At 33.5% G+C, this 18,485-nt stretch overlaps 1 protein-coding gene across 4 annotated transcripts in view; it reads left to right on the top strand.

Annotated features, from left to right (window-relative positions):
• The window catches only part of Moe (moesin), a 162,996-nt gene that overhangs the window by 30,264 nt on the left and 114,247 nt on the right, over positions 1-18,485 (top strand). The window contains exons 1-2 of one of the 4 annotated variants that reach the window (XM_072536824.1): positions 10,398-10,553; positions 14,792-15,513. The exons of 2 other annotated variants lie outside the window; for them this stretch is intronic. In XM_072536824.1, coding sequence (XP_072392925.1) covers positions 14,794-15,513 — 720 coding nt within the window. In that variant the 5' untranslated portion in view covers positions 10,398-10,553; positions 14,792-14,793. Of the gene's footprint in view, positions 1-10,397; positions 10,554-14,778; positions 15,514-18,485 lie in introns of those variants that run through there. One more of the 4 variants, XM_072536825.1, reaches the window with a different exon arrangement.

The following is an 18,485-nucleotide window of genomic DNA, read 5'->3' as shown; positions in this document are numbered from 1 at the left end:
CGCCGTATTTGTACTAAGACAAATCACAGAAAAGGCCATCGAGTACAATAAACCAGCATATCTATGTTTTATAGACCTGACAAAGGCTTTCGATCGCATCCAAGTCGAAGACGTCTTACACCTACTGTATAAAAGATACATACCAATCAATATTATACAAACCATCGAAAACATCTACATCCATAATCGAATACAAAGATAAATGGAAAACTAACACACAGCGTATACCAGTACAAAGCGGAGTCAGACAGGGTGACTCGTTAAGCCCACTTCTCTTTAATATAATAATGGACGAAATAATACAAGCAGTACGTAAAGGTCATGGTTACAGAATGGGGAACCAACAAATCCAAATATTATGTTATGCAGACGACGCCGCATTAATCGCCGAGACAGAAGACGGGTTCCAAATATTAACACATATCTTCAATACAAAAGCCAAGAAATACAATAATATATGATAATATCAGCAGAAAAAACCAAATCTATGACAACATCTAAATACCCACTACGATGTAAAATCGAAATTGATGGGAAAATAATAAATCAGGAAGCAAGGTTTAGATATCTGAGAATAGATATAACTAGTTACGGAGATGTTGAAGAAGTACGACAACAAAGCTTAAAAGCAAGTAAAGCGGCGGGATCTCTTAATGACACAATCTGGAAGAACAAACACTTAAGACAAGACACAAAAATAAGAATCTATAAAGCAGCAATTCGACCTATAATAACATACATGGCGGAGAGAAGACCTGATACATCTAAAACGAGACGACTACTAGAAACAACAGAGATGAAAATACTCCGACGAATATCAGGGAAAAGTCTGTTGGGTAGGGAGAGAAGCGAAAACATAAGAATAGCATGCAATATAGAAGACATAAATGGATGGGTGCCAAAACGGAAACAGGAGTGGAACGAACACATTAGTAGAATAGCAGAGGATAGGATAGTACGAATAGCATGAGATAAGTCACCAAATCGACGAAGAAGTATTGGCAGACCAAGAAAAAGATTTTGCAACAATTTAAACAATTTAGGAGGCTAATATTAAAGAAGAAATAGGCTTTAAAGCCTACATACAAGAAGAAATAAGAAGATAATAAAGATCATCTTTTGGTGCACTTTACATGAGCCCACCTCTTACATTCCATACACTGCACCCAGCCTCCTACTAAGCTAGACCATTTATACTGTCCCATACAGACTAAGCCAAAGTAATCTTCCTCTTCTTCTCCTGAGCTGTCTTAATTTTTTTCTTTTGACAGCCTCTTTATTTTTCGCTGCATTTTTCTTAGGCAATAGTTTTCAATCAAATATTTTTTTCTTTATTTTATGCACTTTGCACTTTGTTGTTCCCTTCGTCTTTAAATCTTCATTGCGAATTTTCTCTATGACAGGTGTGCTAGTCAAAATTGCAGATGTTAATTTTTTATTTTTTCGAAGACCAGCTTTTGGCAGAAGTCTTATATCGATAGGACTGACAGGCAGAACTTCGGCATGGGATGATCCTGGTAGGTTGGCCTGCGATGATCCTGTTTGATATGGTCCTGGTTGGTTGGTATGGGGAGGTCCTGGTTGGTTGGCATAATATGACGGTTCAGGTTCATCGAGATGCTGAGACTCATCAAGCTGCCCAGTACTGGTTTCCGCGTTACCATATTCGATGTCAATAGGCCTATTCAAAGATCGGTTGGTCGCTGAAGAACACAGAAAGTTTTCTTCATTAAAAATGTTTCTGAGGTATTTAAGCTTTGTAAGGAACATGACATTCATTTACGATATATTTAGGATTGTTTGTCCTTGGTACAGACCTTATGGCATTAATCGGCAAGTGCTGAGACCCTTTGCTATCATCGAAGATGGTTTTTAGTTAAAAAAATTAAAAGTCAAGCCAATGAAAACACTACATCTTGACGTACACTATAACACACTATTTTCGTATTAACAAATACTATTATATTGTATAAAATACTACAATTATTAATAACCTGCTTTCTTAAGAGTCACATATTTAGCACCATATCAATTATCGTTCAGGTTGGATTTTAGCTGCCGTGTTTAGGTATATAAGAGACCTGTCAAAGATAATTTTCTGGATTGTGTATTTGAGTGACGCCACATTAAGTATATTATTGTCGTATTATTGAATCTTTTCTAACTGGCAACAGTTACTTCAGTAATCGAGCAAAAAGGAAGTTAATTAAAACAGTAAATATAGACTTTTCTGTACACTTAAATATACACATTATGCAGCAAAGTCCATCGAATTGAAGGTGACGTACCTTTGAACAGACATTATTATTTATAGACTGTTCGTTTTTGAAGGAACACGAAGCATTTTTCGATTTTAGCGTAATTTATGTTTATTTAATAAGATTACGGACAACAGGTTGAAATTAATTTATTCGTGAGCACCTTGGAATTTTTAGTTACGTAATATTCTCACGTTATGTAATGGCATTTGAGATAAAAAAAATAAGGTGATATGGAGGATGCATGTCGTGCATTTTATATATTTCTCATAGGAATAAAACTTATGTATAAATACTAATAGAAGTTTAAAATAACATTACACATTGAGCTCTTTAACGTTTTAATGTTAATAAAAAAACAATGTCAATACTATTATTAATTTTGTTAACGGGTGTCTCGGGATCTCCTGGTGTTTTCAATGAAGTACGAGTTTTCACCAAGCACTTTCGTTTACTGTTGACCTAATAATCTTCGGAATATGCGGATCGTAATCAGAACGACTGATTTTTGGAGGAGCTTGTAGACGTTGCTCTGTAGGACGAGTGTCTCAAGGCTTCTTTGTAGGTATTTTCGTATAACATCCGTTGCAGATATTAAGATAGGTATAATGGATACTTTGTCGAGGCTCCACCTCTTCTTTGTTTCGTCGGGAAGTTCGGTGTATTTGTTTTTTTTTTCGGTGATGATGTGCATGAGGTTACGGGTGTTTAATATCAGATTCCATGATATCTCGTAAAACCACGGTTCGTAACCACTTATTTCACGACGCCTAATGTAGGTATTTTCAAAGTACTGCAAAAACTCCTCAGTTTTGTCATCAAATTCAGGAAAAATTCTAGCGACTTGTAAATATGCATCAGTTGTTTGAGTAATGATATTGAAGTTATCAACTTAACGCAAACTGCAAAATGTTCTACGTTAAAATTAATTTTTTTAAACCAATTTTCTCTAGCTTTCAGATCACGATTGATTTAAATGAAAAAAGCATCCTTTTATTTAAATTCCCGGAAATTCAGCATGAACAGCACTGATTGCTTCCATTTCAAATTCAAATATGCTAAAAATTGGGGATTTAAATTTGGTAGTCGGGTTTTTAACATACGTAATAAAGTCTTTTCAGTATTATTTGGCAGTAACACAAATATACAAGGAAATCATATGTCATCAAGTTGAACGTGGGTAGTATAAAGTTGGAAAAATGTTTCAGGTAAATACAACTTTAAAAGTTCCATCGGCTAACCAATTTTTATGCGTGAGAAACAAATGTAATTACTGTTCATGTCTAAATATTAATATTCTATTAGGATCATGAGATCCACTGTCATTTAATAGTAAGTTGTTGTATTTTTCTGGAAGTAGAAAATTCATGTTATTGGGAGCAGCCGGTACATCTGTTTCTCGCTGTTTGGCACGCGGAAGTGTTCTTGAAATTGAAGTCTTTTTGGCAGTAGTAATATAACGCTTTTAGTTCAAGAAGTTTTGTACTATAGACAATTTTAGATGTTCCTCCAGGTCTTTTTCATATTTGCCTTCATTTCATTTACCATTTTCTTGCATCTGCTGCGAAAGGTTCTACAATATGTGAATGTCCTTCGTTGTATTGGATGAAATCATCATCTTTTGTATGCACAATTGCTTTTCACTTGCAATTATAACGTTCCGACACTTCCAATGCACAAGTCCAGATTCGGTTACGCGGTTTTGAACAAACTCGAAATTTTAGTATCAGTCCGTTTTCCACGCCAACTAAGACCATACGTTAGTTCATTTGCCATATTAAATTTCTTATAATTATTATTCAGAAAACTTTAAGAGTCTAGAGAAGATCACCAATGTTTACTTTAATTATATTTCCTGTTACAGGTAGATTATATTTATTTTAAGACTCAATTCTGAAAATATATTTCTCAATGAAATATGAAAAGTGTTAAAAATGTATCCTGGTGCTGGTTCGTTAAGTTGGTTTCCATGTTAACAAAAATGACAGAATAATTCAATTTTGACTTTACGAATTATACTGTTACGAATAAGTTACGAACTGTCAATGTTACGGAATGTCGCTGTTACGAATGGACTACCTAAGTCTGACGTCACAATGGGCGGGGGCTAGAAAACTTTTCGAAACATGTCTAATTCTTGTGCATTTGTCTCATAAGAAATGGGAAATATTGTTTTTTTTTTTAATTGAATAGTAACTAATGACTTCTGGTTATAAACATTGATTCTTTCCGATTGATATTATTTGGTGTTCGTGAATTTGTGAGGTATGAATATCAAAGGTTATGTTATTGTTTGATTAAAACTTTAATTATTTTTTTTACTGTGGGTACTTTTACTCAAGGTATTTTGTTGTTGTGTTTATCAGGATTATTTCAAAATAAATCAATAAATCATTAAATTTATTTACGAGTTTGAAAACTATTTAAATTAATGTTCTATTATTTTTTCGTTGCAAGTGATTTTATACTGTAAAAGACTAAATATATACGTTTTCTCATAGTTTAAGTACTGAATATGGACTTTTAGTTGAAACATAACATTATGTGGAAACCTTTCTATAAAATTGCGTGTTTGACAAAAAGGTTTTTTGAATGTTGTAACAGCTTTTGATTTTATTATTTTTTAGATCTGGGCATATAATGGCTAGTAAACATATGTTAAAGATATCCAGTACTGAATTTTTCAGTAATGACAAAACTACTATTAACTACTTTAACTACGAGAAAACTAATATATTTAGTCTTTTGCGGGATAGAAGCATTAGCACCCAAAGAAGAATAAAACAATAATTTATTAATATTTTTGTACTTCGTAAATAAATTCAATTATTTCTTGATTAATTTTGAAATAACTCCGATAAACAACAACAAAATACCTTGAAATACAGTTAATAATTAAAATTTTAATCCAACAATAACATAATATTAAAACATGAACATTGAGAGAAATATCTTAATACTTTGATGTTCTTACCTCACAAATTCACGAACAACAAATAATACAAAACGCACAGAATGAATCTTCTTCTTAACATGCCATACACCAAAGTGCGTAGGTGACTATCTCATTACTAGAATTCTGTTCTTGGCGGCGTGACACAGCTCGCCTGTATTGTGTATTCCTGTCCATTCTTTAATATTTCTTAACCAGGATAATTGTTTGCGGCCGGCTCCTCTCCTACCTTCGATCAGAATGAATGTTCATCACTAAAAGTCCTTATTTACTCTTCAAACAATTAAAAATAAAACCAATATTTCCAGCTTCTTATGGGACAAATACACAGGAATTAGAAATGTTTGGAAGGGTTTTCTAAGCCCCGCCCATTGTGACGTCAGTAGTCCATTGACGGCGTTGCTGTTCGTTACGTATGCTTCCTTTGATATTTTATCTCTTACATGAATGACACGCTTCTTAGGTAGGTTACTCTACGGTCAGTTATAATAGACCTATAGAGCTGTCATGGTAGATTGTAACTTGTCTCATCTCTATAATTGGTGGTGGTTCATATTTTTATATTTGGGTGTTTCTTCTTTTAACCCTAATTTGGAAAAACTATTGATTGCTAACAGCAGTGACTTGATTGCGACGGTGTAGATATTCGTTTTGAGACATGTAGTCCAGGAAACGAAGCTTAATTGTTAGCAGAAGTGCAGCACACAGCAGAATTGTTAACACTTGAATATGAAATTAGTGACACACAATTTGGCTTTAGAAATGGTATGGACACAAGACATGCTTTGATCGGCTTGAATGTGCTGACCCAGAGATGCATAGACATGAATCAGGATATGTACTTATATTTTGTAGATTTTGAAAAGTTATTTGATAAGGTTGAACATAAAAAGCTTTTATATCAAAAAGCAAAAATATTGACAGTCGTGATATTAAAATGATATCTAATCTATATTGGAATCAAACTGCCATGGTAAGAGATGACAACCAGAAAATCCGATATATCAAAATACAGAGAAGAGTCCGCCAGGGTTGCGTGCTTTCAACACTACTCTTCAATGTCTACAGTGAAGGGGTATTTAAAGAAATGCTCTCACATTCAGTAGAAGGTATATCTATCATAGAAGGTACATGATTTATAGAATGTAATGCAACGCCTTAATGAATGCTGTCATGTATACGGACTAAGGATGAATTTAAAATGTAGACCAAACCCAAGAAATTAAGGCACGTATCGAAATAGCACGTGCATCATTAGTTAAACTTATAGTTTCTTTTTGGTCGGGATATAAGGTTAGGACTACGCCTGAGGATGCTCTGGTGTTACGTATTCACTACTCTTCTTTATGGCTTGGAAGCATGGACATTAAAACAAGTGCATCTGAATGAGTTGGCCGCCTTTGAATTTTGGTGTTACAGAAGAATCCTACGAATATCGTGGACTCAAAGAATGTCACACGCAGAAGTTACCAAAAGAATAGGAAATAAAGCTGAAATAATATTGACCATCAAAAGAAGAAAACTTAAGTACTTAGGCCATGTGATGAGATGGCAAAGATACTCAACTTATTATGCAAGGCAAAATTCGAGGAAAGCGAAATGAGCGAAGACAAAGATTATCGTGGCTTAAGAACTTGAGGGTATGGTTTGAATGCAGTAGTGCAGAACTATTTAGAGCGACAGTCAACAGTGTCCGCATAGCCATGATGATTTCCAACCTTTGATAGATTGATTTCAAAGTCTTGGCGCAATGATAACTTTTGATCAGCATGACCAAAACTACCTATTTGCAAAGTTCAGCCAATTTAAGTGAAACCACTTTTACATAAAAAAAGTGCCGGGGTCGTTTGCATTGATAATGCTTTTTATCCGATCGATGTACAGATTCTCTTGGACTATAAGGACTAAGGACCCGGTAGAAGGAGAATATCATGGCTGCGGAATTTAAGAACACGGTTTAAGAAAACCTCAACGGAGCTGTTTCGAGCCGCAGCGAGCAAGGTCATGATTGCCAATATGATTTCCAACATCCGAAACGGATAGGAACCAGAAGAAGATAAAAAGAACTGGTCATGTGAGAAGTGTGTAGTAAAAATTACCAAAATTCTTTCATAGATCGGCAAATAGGTACCGGGTTTCTCATTATATTTTGACCCCCAATTATTTTCCTTAATTTCGGGAATACAAAAAAAGTTTCAAATAAAAGTTGTATTATTTTATCTGTACCGACCAACAATGTAGCAACAGACCAAATTTTGTATACAGGGAGTGTCCAATAAAATGCATCTTCAATATTTCAAATGGGACACCCTGTATTATTTTATAGTTTTGAGTAGCCCTGCATTTCCTGATTACCAATATATAACATTGTGTAGCATTAGTTCTGTTCTATAATGGCATATGGTACTACAAAAGGGTAACTATAGGCGGCTATGCAACTGACATTTCAAAATGATACAATTATTAATTTATTATAAACTGTCAGTCCTCATACCGAAATGGGTTATACTGCAGATGAAAAAGTAGATATATTCTCATTTTATGTAAAAAATAATAAAAACAAGCAAGCGACAAGAAGAGAATATAGGCTGATTTATCCAGATCGACAGACTCTTTCTGCAAATACATTTTTGTATAATTATCGTCATGTCATAAATGAAAAAATGTTTGAACGGAAGAAACGTACTATCGTAGGAAATGATGATGAAGATCTTAATACTTTGCTTTACTTTGAAGGTAAAAATTAAATACTTAAATAATAGATTAAATCCATAATAACATTTTTATTTTAGAAAATTCCGAAACTAGTCTAAACAATGCTACTAATGCATTAGAGAAAAGCTGTGCGACGATACATAGAGTTTTAAAAAAGCACAACTATAAGCCGTACAAAATATTACCGGTACAAGAACTTACCGATGTTCATAAGAGAAAGCGTTTACAGTTCTGTCAAGACATGCTTACAAATTTGAACAATGATCCTATATTTTTATAACATTTTATGGACAGATGAATCAAATTTTTCAGGCATTTTTAATAGAAGTAATAGGTATTCGTGGGAACAGAAAAATAATAGAAAAAGAAAAATTAAGCAAACAAAAAAGTCAGGAAGAAAATCAATACATGTGTGGTGCGGAATATTTCAAAACAAAATAGTTGGACCATTGTTTTATGATTATAAATTAACTGGGGAATCATATTTGGACAGTCATTACAGAAGTGGATGAGTTATTAAATCAAAATTATACACAAAATCAATTAAATAGTATGATATGGCAACAAGATGGAGCACCGCCACATAATGTCGTAGCCGTTCAAGAACATTTAAATAATCAATTTAATGTGTGGATCGGCAAGAAGGGTACCATTACATGGCCACCAAATAGTCCCGACTTAACACCATGTGATAGCTTTTTATAAGGGGTTTTTAAAAGAAAAAGTGTATTTTGATTCAATTACAAATATTAACACTATCTCGGCAAAAGTTCGCGCGAAAATTGAAAATTTAAATGGTCATAACACAATATCTGACGCATTAGAAAATTTGAGACGAAGATATTACTTGTGCATTGATAACAATGGAGGGCACTTTGAGCATCTATTTTAATCTTAAATGTAGTATTGTAAGTAATTAATTTTGTTGACTTTCTAAATATATTTTTTTCTTATCTTATTATAGTATAGTAGTACCATACGCCATTATAGAACAAAACTACTGCTACACTATGTTATATATTTGTAATCAGGAAATGCAGGGCTACTGAAAACCATAAAAAAATACAGGGTGTCACATTTGAAATATTGAAGATGCATTTTATTGGGCACTCCCTGTATAAAAGATTTGGTCTGTTGCTACACTGTTGGTCGGTACAGATAAAATAATACAACTTTTATTTGAAACTTTTTTTTTGTAAAAATCGGTAAGATAGTTTCGAAACAAATTCAGATTTCTGCTTTAATCAGGAGCCTTCTAAAAATTGCAAGGCATAGCCAGACGTTGATAAAGATGTTAATAGAGACATGGGGAATCTAAAATTTGCATTCCACGACATGTCTCGTCAACTAAGCAGAAATCCTTAACGAATTTGTTTCTTGTACTCATACAGAGTAGATCCGAATAAAATGAAAAAGACAGAAAAGATTTGATTTCACGTTCAAAGCGTCTATGTATCTGTTGATGTACTCTGTATGAGTACAAGAAACAAATTCGTTAAGGATTTCTGCTTAGTTGATAGACATGTCGTGGAATGCAAATTTTAGATTCCCCATGTCTCTATTAACATCTTTATCAACGTCTGGCTATGCCTTGCAATTTTTAGAAGGCTCCAGATTAAAGCAGAAATCTGAATTTGTTTCGAAACTATCTTACCGATTTTTCTATCAGATGTCGCTATTGCGTCCATAACGAAGCCATTTTATTGTTGCTTCCTAATAAGACAGAGAAGATTATTTTTCACGTTAAGAACGGCTATGAATAACTGTTCTGATGAGACTTATTAAGTCGAAATACGTATCAACAGATACATAGACGCTTTGTTTGCATAGAATTTGTTTCGAAACTATCTTACCGATTTTTCTATCAGATGTCGCTATTGCGTCCATAACGAAGCCATTTTATTGTTGCTTCCTAATAAGACAGAGAAGATTATTTTTCACGTTAAGAACGGCTATGAATAACTGTTCTGATGAGACTTATTAAGTCGAAATACGTATCAACAGATACATAGACGCTTTGAACGTGAAATCAAATCTTTTCTGTCTTTTTCATTTTTTTTTGTATTCCCGAAATTAAGGAAAATAAGTGGGGGGTCAAAATATAATGAGAAACCCTGTAGGTACACGCAATGAAACTTATTTTTTGATGTTATAGTAATCGACAAAAATAATTTTCCTCGTGTATATAACATCTTCATATTATTATCTGTATTATTGGGAATCTCCGTTCTGTGACCCCTAAGAGATAAATTAATTGAATTAATAAACCGTCTCCACTTAAAATAAAGGCAGGAAAAATGATCGCAGTATTCAAGAACGCCTTTGTAGTCTCTAAACGATTCTTTTTTGCTCGGCTACTTTTTCAACATCTAATTATTATCGGTTTGAGTTTTTACACACGACTACAGTATGGAATAAATATTCGCTTCTGTGTTTAGTGAATTAACAACGTTGGCGAAATTAACTGTGATTTTGTGTTGTGAACATAAGTTATATTATTGAAAATAAGTGGAGTGTTTTTATCGGGATTATACGATTTTTTAGGATTATACTAATTATTAGCCAGTTTATTATCATACGTATCGATTTTTTGCTTTATTGTTTCTGATAAAAATAATTAACTAAAGGTAAAGCACGTCCACATGTTTCTATTTGTATATTATTGGCATATAGGCAGTCGTCTTATTCTTCTTGCTTCTGGATTTTCTAGTACCTAGTTTCGTATTCTATTTAGATAGAGGTAACAATAATTGTATATTTTTCGATTGTTATTTCTTTGTAATTTTTCTTATTTTTGTTCTTATTTTCTTTTTTTGGGTATAACACGCCTATTTTTTGTGTTTTCTTACTATTCTGCGCAGTATTATCAATAACGCTGTTTTTTTAACCTAGTACCTAGTATTACACAGTTATCATCATCATTTACAATGTATTCTACCGATTATGGTGCAGCCTCCTTTACATAGTCGTTCTTCATTTCTATCCACGATTGTCTAATATTCGCTTTTCTGAGCCACGTTGTACCGGTTTGTTTCCTTATGTCATTGCCCCATCTTACATTTAGACGTCTTCTTGGTCTCTTGACCCTTCTTGGATACCACAGTGTAATTCTAGTGAACCATGTATTGTCAGTTCTCGCTAAATGTCCTACCCACTGCCATTTTAAAGGTTTAATTCTGTGGATTCAGTGACCTTGCTTTTCTGTCTGATCCATTCTATTCTTTTTCGATCTCTCGCATCGCTCCATTGACCTTTGAATGACTTTCAGTTTTGCTATTATTTCTTTCATTCGTGTCCAAGTTTCGCAGCTATGCCATGATTGGTAATATACACCGATCGAATGCTTTTTTTTGTTTAGATGGAGTAGCCTCTTGGATTTGAATGTAACTGCATTTTTACCAAAAGATGTCCAAGCCAGTTTTATTCTTCTGTTGATTTCTGGGAGAAAGGAACCAGATTTATGTATTAATTGTTCCAGGTATACATAGTCTTCTACTGTGCAGTGTTATTTTTTGTTACATCTTGGACATCCACTAGCTCGTTTGTTTTTGTTAAGTTCATTTTTAAGCCAACTTCATTGATAGCTACGACCTAAATGCAGTAGTTCTGCAAGAATATTAGCAATCAGATGTTGTCTGCAAATCTTAGATGGCTGAGGTATTCTTCTTCAATGCATAGGTCTTTGTTCTGCCAGTTCATTTTGCTGAATATATTTTCTAGAGTTGCAGTGAAGAGCTTTGGTGATATTGCGTCTCCTTGTCGGACGTCTCTGGTAGATATATAGAATCCAAAGCCTTCTCGAAATCTATGAAGGTTAATGCTGGCGGTATTTTATATTCTTTAGTTCTACTCATTAGTTCTCGAAGCATATGGATATGATCCATGGTACTAAATCGACTTGTGAAACCAGCTTGCTCTCTTGGCTTTGCAGCATCTAATGCATTTGTTAATCTGTTGTTGATGATCTTTGTGAATATCTTGAATATGATTGGTAGTAGACTGAAAGGTCTGTAGTATTTAATATCCCCTTTGATATCCTCCTAAGATTTTCCAAGTTTTTTGCTAGCGTATTTAAGAAGTTAACACTTATGTCATTTATTCTAGCTATTTTACCGCTTTTCATTTTTGTAATTATCGATTCTACTTCTTCCGGAAGGACTTCTGGTACATCTTCTTGGTTACTGGTTTCTTCTTTAAGTGTTTCAGGGGCTTTGTATAGTTCGCTGTAGAATTTAGTCACGAGTTGTTTTCATTTATGTCTGTAATTCTGGTGGTTTCGTTTGTTAGAGCAACGATTTGCTTCTTCCCAATGATTAATGTTTTTCTTGTTTGCTTATAGTTTTTCCTGTTTTCGATAGCATTTTCTACCACTCTCTCATTGTATTTTCTTGTCTTCCTTTATACTTTTCCTTATTGTCTTACAAAGTTCTGTGTATTGTATTCTCTGTATTTTGGTTTTATTAGACAGTTTACTATGTGGATTTTGTTGCGGGCCTCCGATTTCTTTGGTACTATCAAGTATGATTTCCTTAATTGAGAGCTGTCGATTTGGACAGCCAATCTTGCATCAATTGTCCTTTGATAGTGATCTGAATGAGTTTTCTTTTAGATTGTTAATATTTATACCGGTTACTGTTGGTGTTAATTTTATTCTTTCTAGTTTTAGATCTATACAGCGTTCCACGTTAAGAAAATAACATTAGGCTTATGGAGATCAGTGTTGTCTAAACTCTCAGGCATGCGGTTTACTAGATTGTCGATATATTTTTCGAATTTCCATTTTCAATTAACATTTAACTGTAAAGAATAACAACTGAAGAACCACAAAGCCTTATTATCATTATGTAGTCTCAGAGAACGACATAAAATCGCTGACATACCCACACCGTATTATTTTAAGTTGTAATTAGTAATTAGATATATGCATTCCAAGCGGTCCGTTTATTTGCTTTTAAATCTTTAATAGCCGGAAAAGTGCATGATTTAACTAGCAATATTTTCTGCTGATTTCTATGATTCATGGTATATGATATTCTTAACGAAAAACAAATAAACTATCGTTACTATAATTAAAATAAGATAAAATAAAATTATCTTTTGTAAATACTATTTATTTAATTAAAATCATTTTCCCTACTTTTCATCTGTTGTTTCGAATGGGCACTTTTGGTCAATTACGTTAAAAAACATTAATTTAATTCATGTCTGTGAAAACGAAAATACAAATTATACAATCCTGAATCGTGCTTGTGTTCATCGTGGCATCACTGCGCTTCTATCGTCCATAAGAAATACATGGCCCTATCTCCGCAATGTTATTTTCTTAACGTGAAAAGCTCTATAGAAGAATTTTTGCTCTAATTAGTCTACACTGACATATTTTATTATAGCAATCTTGTTTGTTAGAATGAAGTCAATTTCGTTATTAGTGGTTCCATTTGGTTCTACCCAAGTCCATTTTCTGTTCGATTTTTTCTTAAAGAATATGTTTTGATAGGGTGCAAACTGAACCAGTCTTTCTCCCCTTTCAATTCTGTTACCGACTCCATACTTTCCCATGACTTGTTCCTTGTCGTTTCTCTTTCCCACTTTGGAATATACATCTAATACTTTTATATATTCGGTATAATCTGGATTGAATAATTTTTTCTTTTATATTCAATCATTTAGTACTACATTTGATTTATTGTATTGGTGTTTTAGTTCTTTCAACACCTCAGTGTTATACACCTACTTATTTTTATTTTCTGGTGGTGTACACCATTACGAATCTGTCTTGATGATTGGATTGTCCGACCTAAGAAAAAGTTACAAAATTAACGAGCTCAATAAATTTCTTTGTCTAATTTCGGTTTCTTTTTATATCGGTTGTGTTATTACATGTTATGTCTTTCTTTTCTATTACCAAATGACTTGAACCTTCGATTCGAATCTTGTTAAATGTTATTCTTATGATTTTTACACATATATAAACTGGTCCATCGTCTTCCGAAGATTTTATCGTTATCAATACTACTACATTTCTTATTATACTTACTACTTATTATACTACAGCCTAGTTGAATCTTGACCTTCCTCCTTCCTCCAGACCTTGTCTACACCATCTTTCCACCTCAGTTTTGGTGGTTGGCTATTTCACACAAGCCTTGGTAATAGGATTTTCCTGGAATAGTTTCCATTTTCTCTTAACAGTAATCTTGTCCATCTTCGCCTATATATTTTTATGAATAATATTACGTTCATGTAATCAGGTATTTCTCTATATGTTCTAAAGATTTTTTATTAATTTTCGTTATTATTTCTACGAAATTCTTTTTTGCTTTTTATATAAGATACGAAAGGGACTGTTATTTCTTCTTCAGTTCTTGTACAAGTTGTGTTTAAGTATCATGAATAGGATTCCCTACGTAATTTTTCAGCAATCTCACTCACTAAAATGGTCTCTTCTTGGAGGGCTGTATCCGCTTAGCGACCGTCACCTTATTTACTGATGCCCAGAAAAGATTCTGTTTTTATACATATACCACATATACCACAGGTTTTTAAGCCACGATCTTCTTCCGAATATTTTTATTACACCATTATAATGTAACAATCTGTATTTTTCCGAGTACCTTACTTGCGCAAAATACATTCATTTTTCAGTGTTAATGTTTGGTATGATTTCTTTATCTTCATTCTAATTATCATAGTTTCATTACGTATTGTGTCCATCTAACTAAAATGATCATAAATTCTACCTAAAGCTTGTATTTCTGATGCTCGTAATGTTTAGAAAAAATATTGTTTATTAGTTTCCAATAATGTCTACATGTCTAGAACTGTGCTTTACCGATTCCACTATTTACTTTCATTACATTAACAGAAATGGATAATCAAAGCGCTACCGTTAGTGTTGCGAATTCTACCAAAAATTCCGAAGACTCTTTCTCTAACTACGATGACGTACTAGTTACAGCAATACGTATCCTCAGTCTTCAGAACGCCGAAATATCAGCATTGGTTCCGAAATATCACGGTCATCCTGAAGAAGACCTCCTAACTTGGCTATCACGAATTGAAACGTTGCAAGAACGTTTTGGATTGACGCAAGAGTATCTGGTCCCAATAGCTGCTAATAAACTTAGAGGTGTGGCTCTTACTTGGTTTAACACTAACTTACCCAGGGATACTTCATTTGATGAGTTCAAAGATAGGATTATCGACCAATTTTTGGGTAACCATTTCGTCAGTAAAAAGTGGCACAATGATAATAATTTCATTGAGTATTTCGAAGATAAAGTTTCTATGGGGAAGATTCTCCACTTGCCAGAAAAAGATATAATCAAAGAAATTCTAGAGGGAATAACAGATAAAAAACTCAAAAAAATGTTGAAAAAACATCATTTCAAGAGTTTAGAAGATTTTAAGAAGAAAATAATAGTAGATTATGGACATGTAGAATCTATTAAAAATGGAGAAAGCAGTGTTGGTGTTATAAATGGATCCACGGACTCTGATATTTCGAAGAAAATGGAGAACACAGATTCGAGACATTCCATGGAGTTGTTTGGCAGTGATAAATCATGGGGCAGGCATAAGAAACAGGTAAACATTATTAATGCTAAATTAATTGCATAAATGTAGGTACTTAACTGTCTGTTCCTTGCAACCATTTATAATCCTATCGCCAAGTGTAATATCTTAGGGGGACCGTCCGCTAACAATACCGGGTCATCAGGTCTCTTCTGTAGAGCTGTTGGGCGTACATATTGTAAATAGGGTAGTAGAGAGTAGTCTTCTTTAACACCTGTAAACCTGTAGAAGATCTGAATCATATGTTACTAGCTCTACAGTTATTCCTACAGACCCTACTTCTTCCTTAGTAGCCATTTCTTCATTTTTAGTTTTTTCTTCTTCATTTTCTTTTCTTAACATAAATTCCTGTCTATCCTCAATTAGCAACTTTATATAATGCTCTTCCCGTCTTCGCAAAGTTTCGAAAGGAGATGTTAGTGGGCAATGAACATTTATAGGTAACTGATGGAAGATGTAACAAGAAACTTATTAAATAGATACAAAGACAGAACGATTACATGAGTAGAAGGTGAGAGCAGATAAGTATATAAGTTGTTACAATTAAAATACCAATACGAATAGTCATAGTCATAGATATACGATATGATACGATATGAACTAAAAATTTTATTAAAATTTAAACCTGTTTTCCACTCATTTTGTATAGTCCACTTTTCTTAGGTCTACTTATATATGGTCCCATGATTTCTTTTTGAAACCTCCGTTTTTTGGTCTAAACTAAATCTAACGTGTGAATCTTTTTTAACTGTTCTGATCGTATTGATTATTCCTTATCCAAATTCCTCCAGTATTTATTTGTTTGTTCTAATTTTCTTCTTCTATCATATTAATTACTTCCAAGAAGCACCCTCATCCTTTCTAATTGTTTGTGGTTTAAATTCTGATCCACTCTTCGTACACACCTCTGGACTGGAAATTGCACTTATATTTCTCTTATCTCTTCGATAACCATTTCCCATCCACTGCTGAATGTAAGTATCTCCCAATTGCTTCCATCTTTCTCTATCTTGCTAAATTTCAATTCACTGTTCGCCTGCCACTGGTCTTATGTCATCTACACATCACTTGAGGTCTGCCCATGCTTCTTGTCGTTCCCCTTGGTCTATATTCTAGGATTCTCTGTATCCACTTGATATCATCAAATCTGGCTATGTGACCGGCCCAGCGCCATTTCATTTTTATAATAAAACAATAAAAGTTATTTGATAATTTTAACGAAATATCTCTTCTTGTATTATATCAAACGTCTGGTGATATACTTTAAAAATAAATATTACCAAAATGAGTTTATTCTTTTATATTATCAAATGTTATGACTTTGCGATAAGTGCATTATTATTATTGTTATTGCCATGTTTAGTATCAACGCCACAACCTTCGGCTCTAATACGAATGTGAAACATAAATAATTTTATTAATTGATAACGGGTTTCACCTTGAATAAAGCAATTTTTATAATTTAACACTGAAGGTAATTAAAAACACGAATATCTTGAGTTAAAATTCGAATTTTTCTGTTGAAAAAGTTGATGGATTAGAAATTACGTATGTAAATATCAACTCTTGATAGCAATTTAGTTGTAATGACAAGTAATAATCAGAATTAATAATAGTCATTTTAAAATTAAAATATCGTTGAGGTATTAACCGATTAACACGAAATATATACGATATAACTTTATTGAGATTCCAAATTTCACACTTAAATTCATACTAAGGTGTTAAAGATTCACGATTATTTCATGTTATTATTGACAAGTTCTAAAATCTCTATTGACCGACTAAAATTTTATCCGAACAAATTGCTCATCTTGTTTTTTGTACTCACTCTGTATCATTTACGAAGGTTCTTGAGCCAGAAACTACGCTCCTGACCGGAAGATTTTTATCTGCTATTACTAGTTTTAATAGTTCCTAAAGTCAGCCTTGAAGTCTAATACCCTTACATATAGACCTCTAAGGATTTGCGCTATGAGGGGACTACTAAAAGACGTAGGATCAGTTGCGAGAACTACGCACTGGAGTTAGGCAGTAAATAGAACCAATCCATTTCAATGTAAGGTAATAGACAAGCGGACTAGGTAAGGTAATAGGAAACCGCTCGTCTATTAGCTCACGTTTAAATGAATTGGTTTATATTCATGGACTCCGTCCGGTACGTAGCTCTCGCAACGTATCGTATGACTTTTTATTAGCCGACTAAATAAGCAGTAAACTTATTACAGATCCGTGATTAAATGTGCTTTATATCTTGTGGATCCATACAGTACTGTGCGAATTAATGGAATCATAGGCTGTTTTAACGAAAAAAACAGTTTATTTACAAAAAAGTTATATTTTGACATAACTATAAAGGTAAACTTACATAATTTAGTAGGAAATATGTTCCCTTTTGGCTGCATTTACTGCTTTTACCAGTTTTGGCATAGATTCTACGAGCTTCTGACAGGTTCCAGATATCCTTTCATCTCGAAATCAAACCTGAATGACCGCTTCTATCATGTTTATTTTTGTAGTACAGTCGATTTTGCTCACTATAGATTTGCAAATGGTCCATAAATTTTCAATGGGGTTGAGGTCTGGCGAATTACCGAGCCAATCTAAAACATCACCCTTCTTATTTTTGAAAAATTCCATCATTTGCTTTGACTTGTGACAGGGAGCAGTCCTGTTGAAGAATCGCTCCTCCTTGGGGTTGATATTTGTGGATTTCTATGTCCAAACGTTGTTCCAACATGGATTTGTATTTTTGACTGTTCATCATGCGTTCGATTGGTACCAAATATCCAACTTCCATGTATAAAAAACATCCCCAAAACATTTTTTTGACTGAATAATGTTTTACGGTTTGATCAATATGAGATGATGTTAGGTTTTCTTTTCATTGTTAGACTTCCTGACGAATTTTGACCGCTGTCCCTGAGCGTGAGTTTCATCTTTAAATAGTACTTTTCTTCAGTCGTCTACAGTCCAATTAAGAG

Source organism: Diabrotica undecimpunctata, chromosome 7, assembly GCF_040954645.1.
Source record: "Diabrotica undecimpunctata isolate CICGRU chromosome 7, icDiaUnde3, whole genome shotgun sequence".
Lineage (NCBI taxonomy): Eukaryota > Metazoa > Arthropoda > Insecta > Coleoptera > Chrysomelidae > Diabrotica > Diabrotica undecimpunctata.
This window is presented reverse-complemented; position numbering and strand designations above follow the sequence as displayed.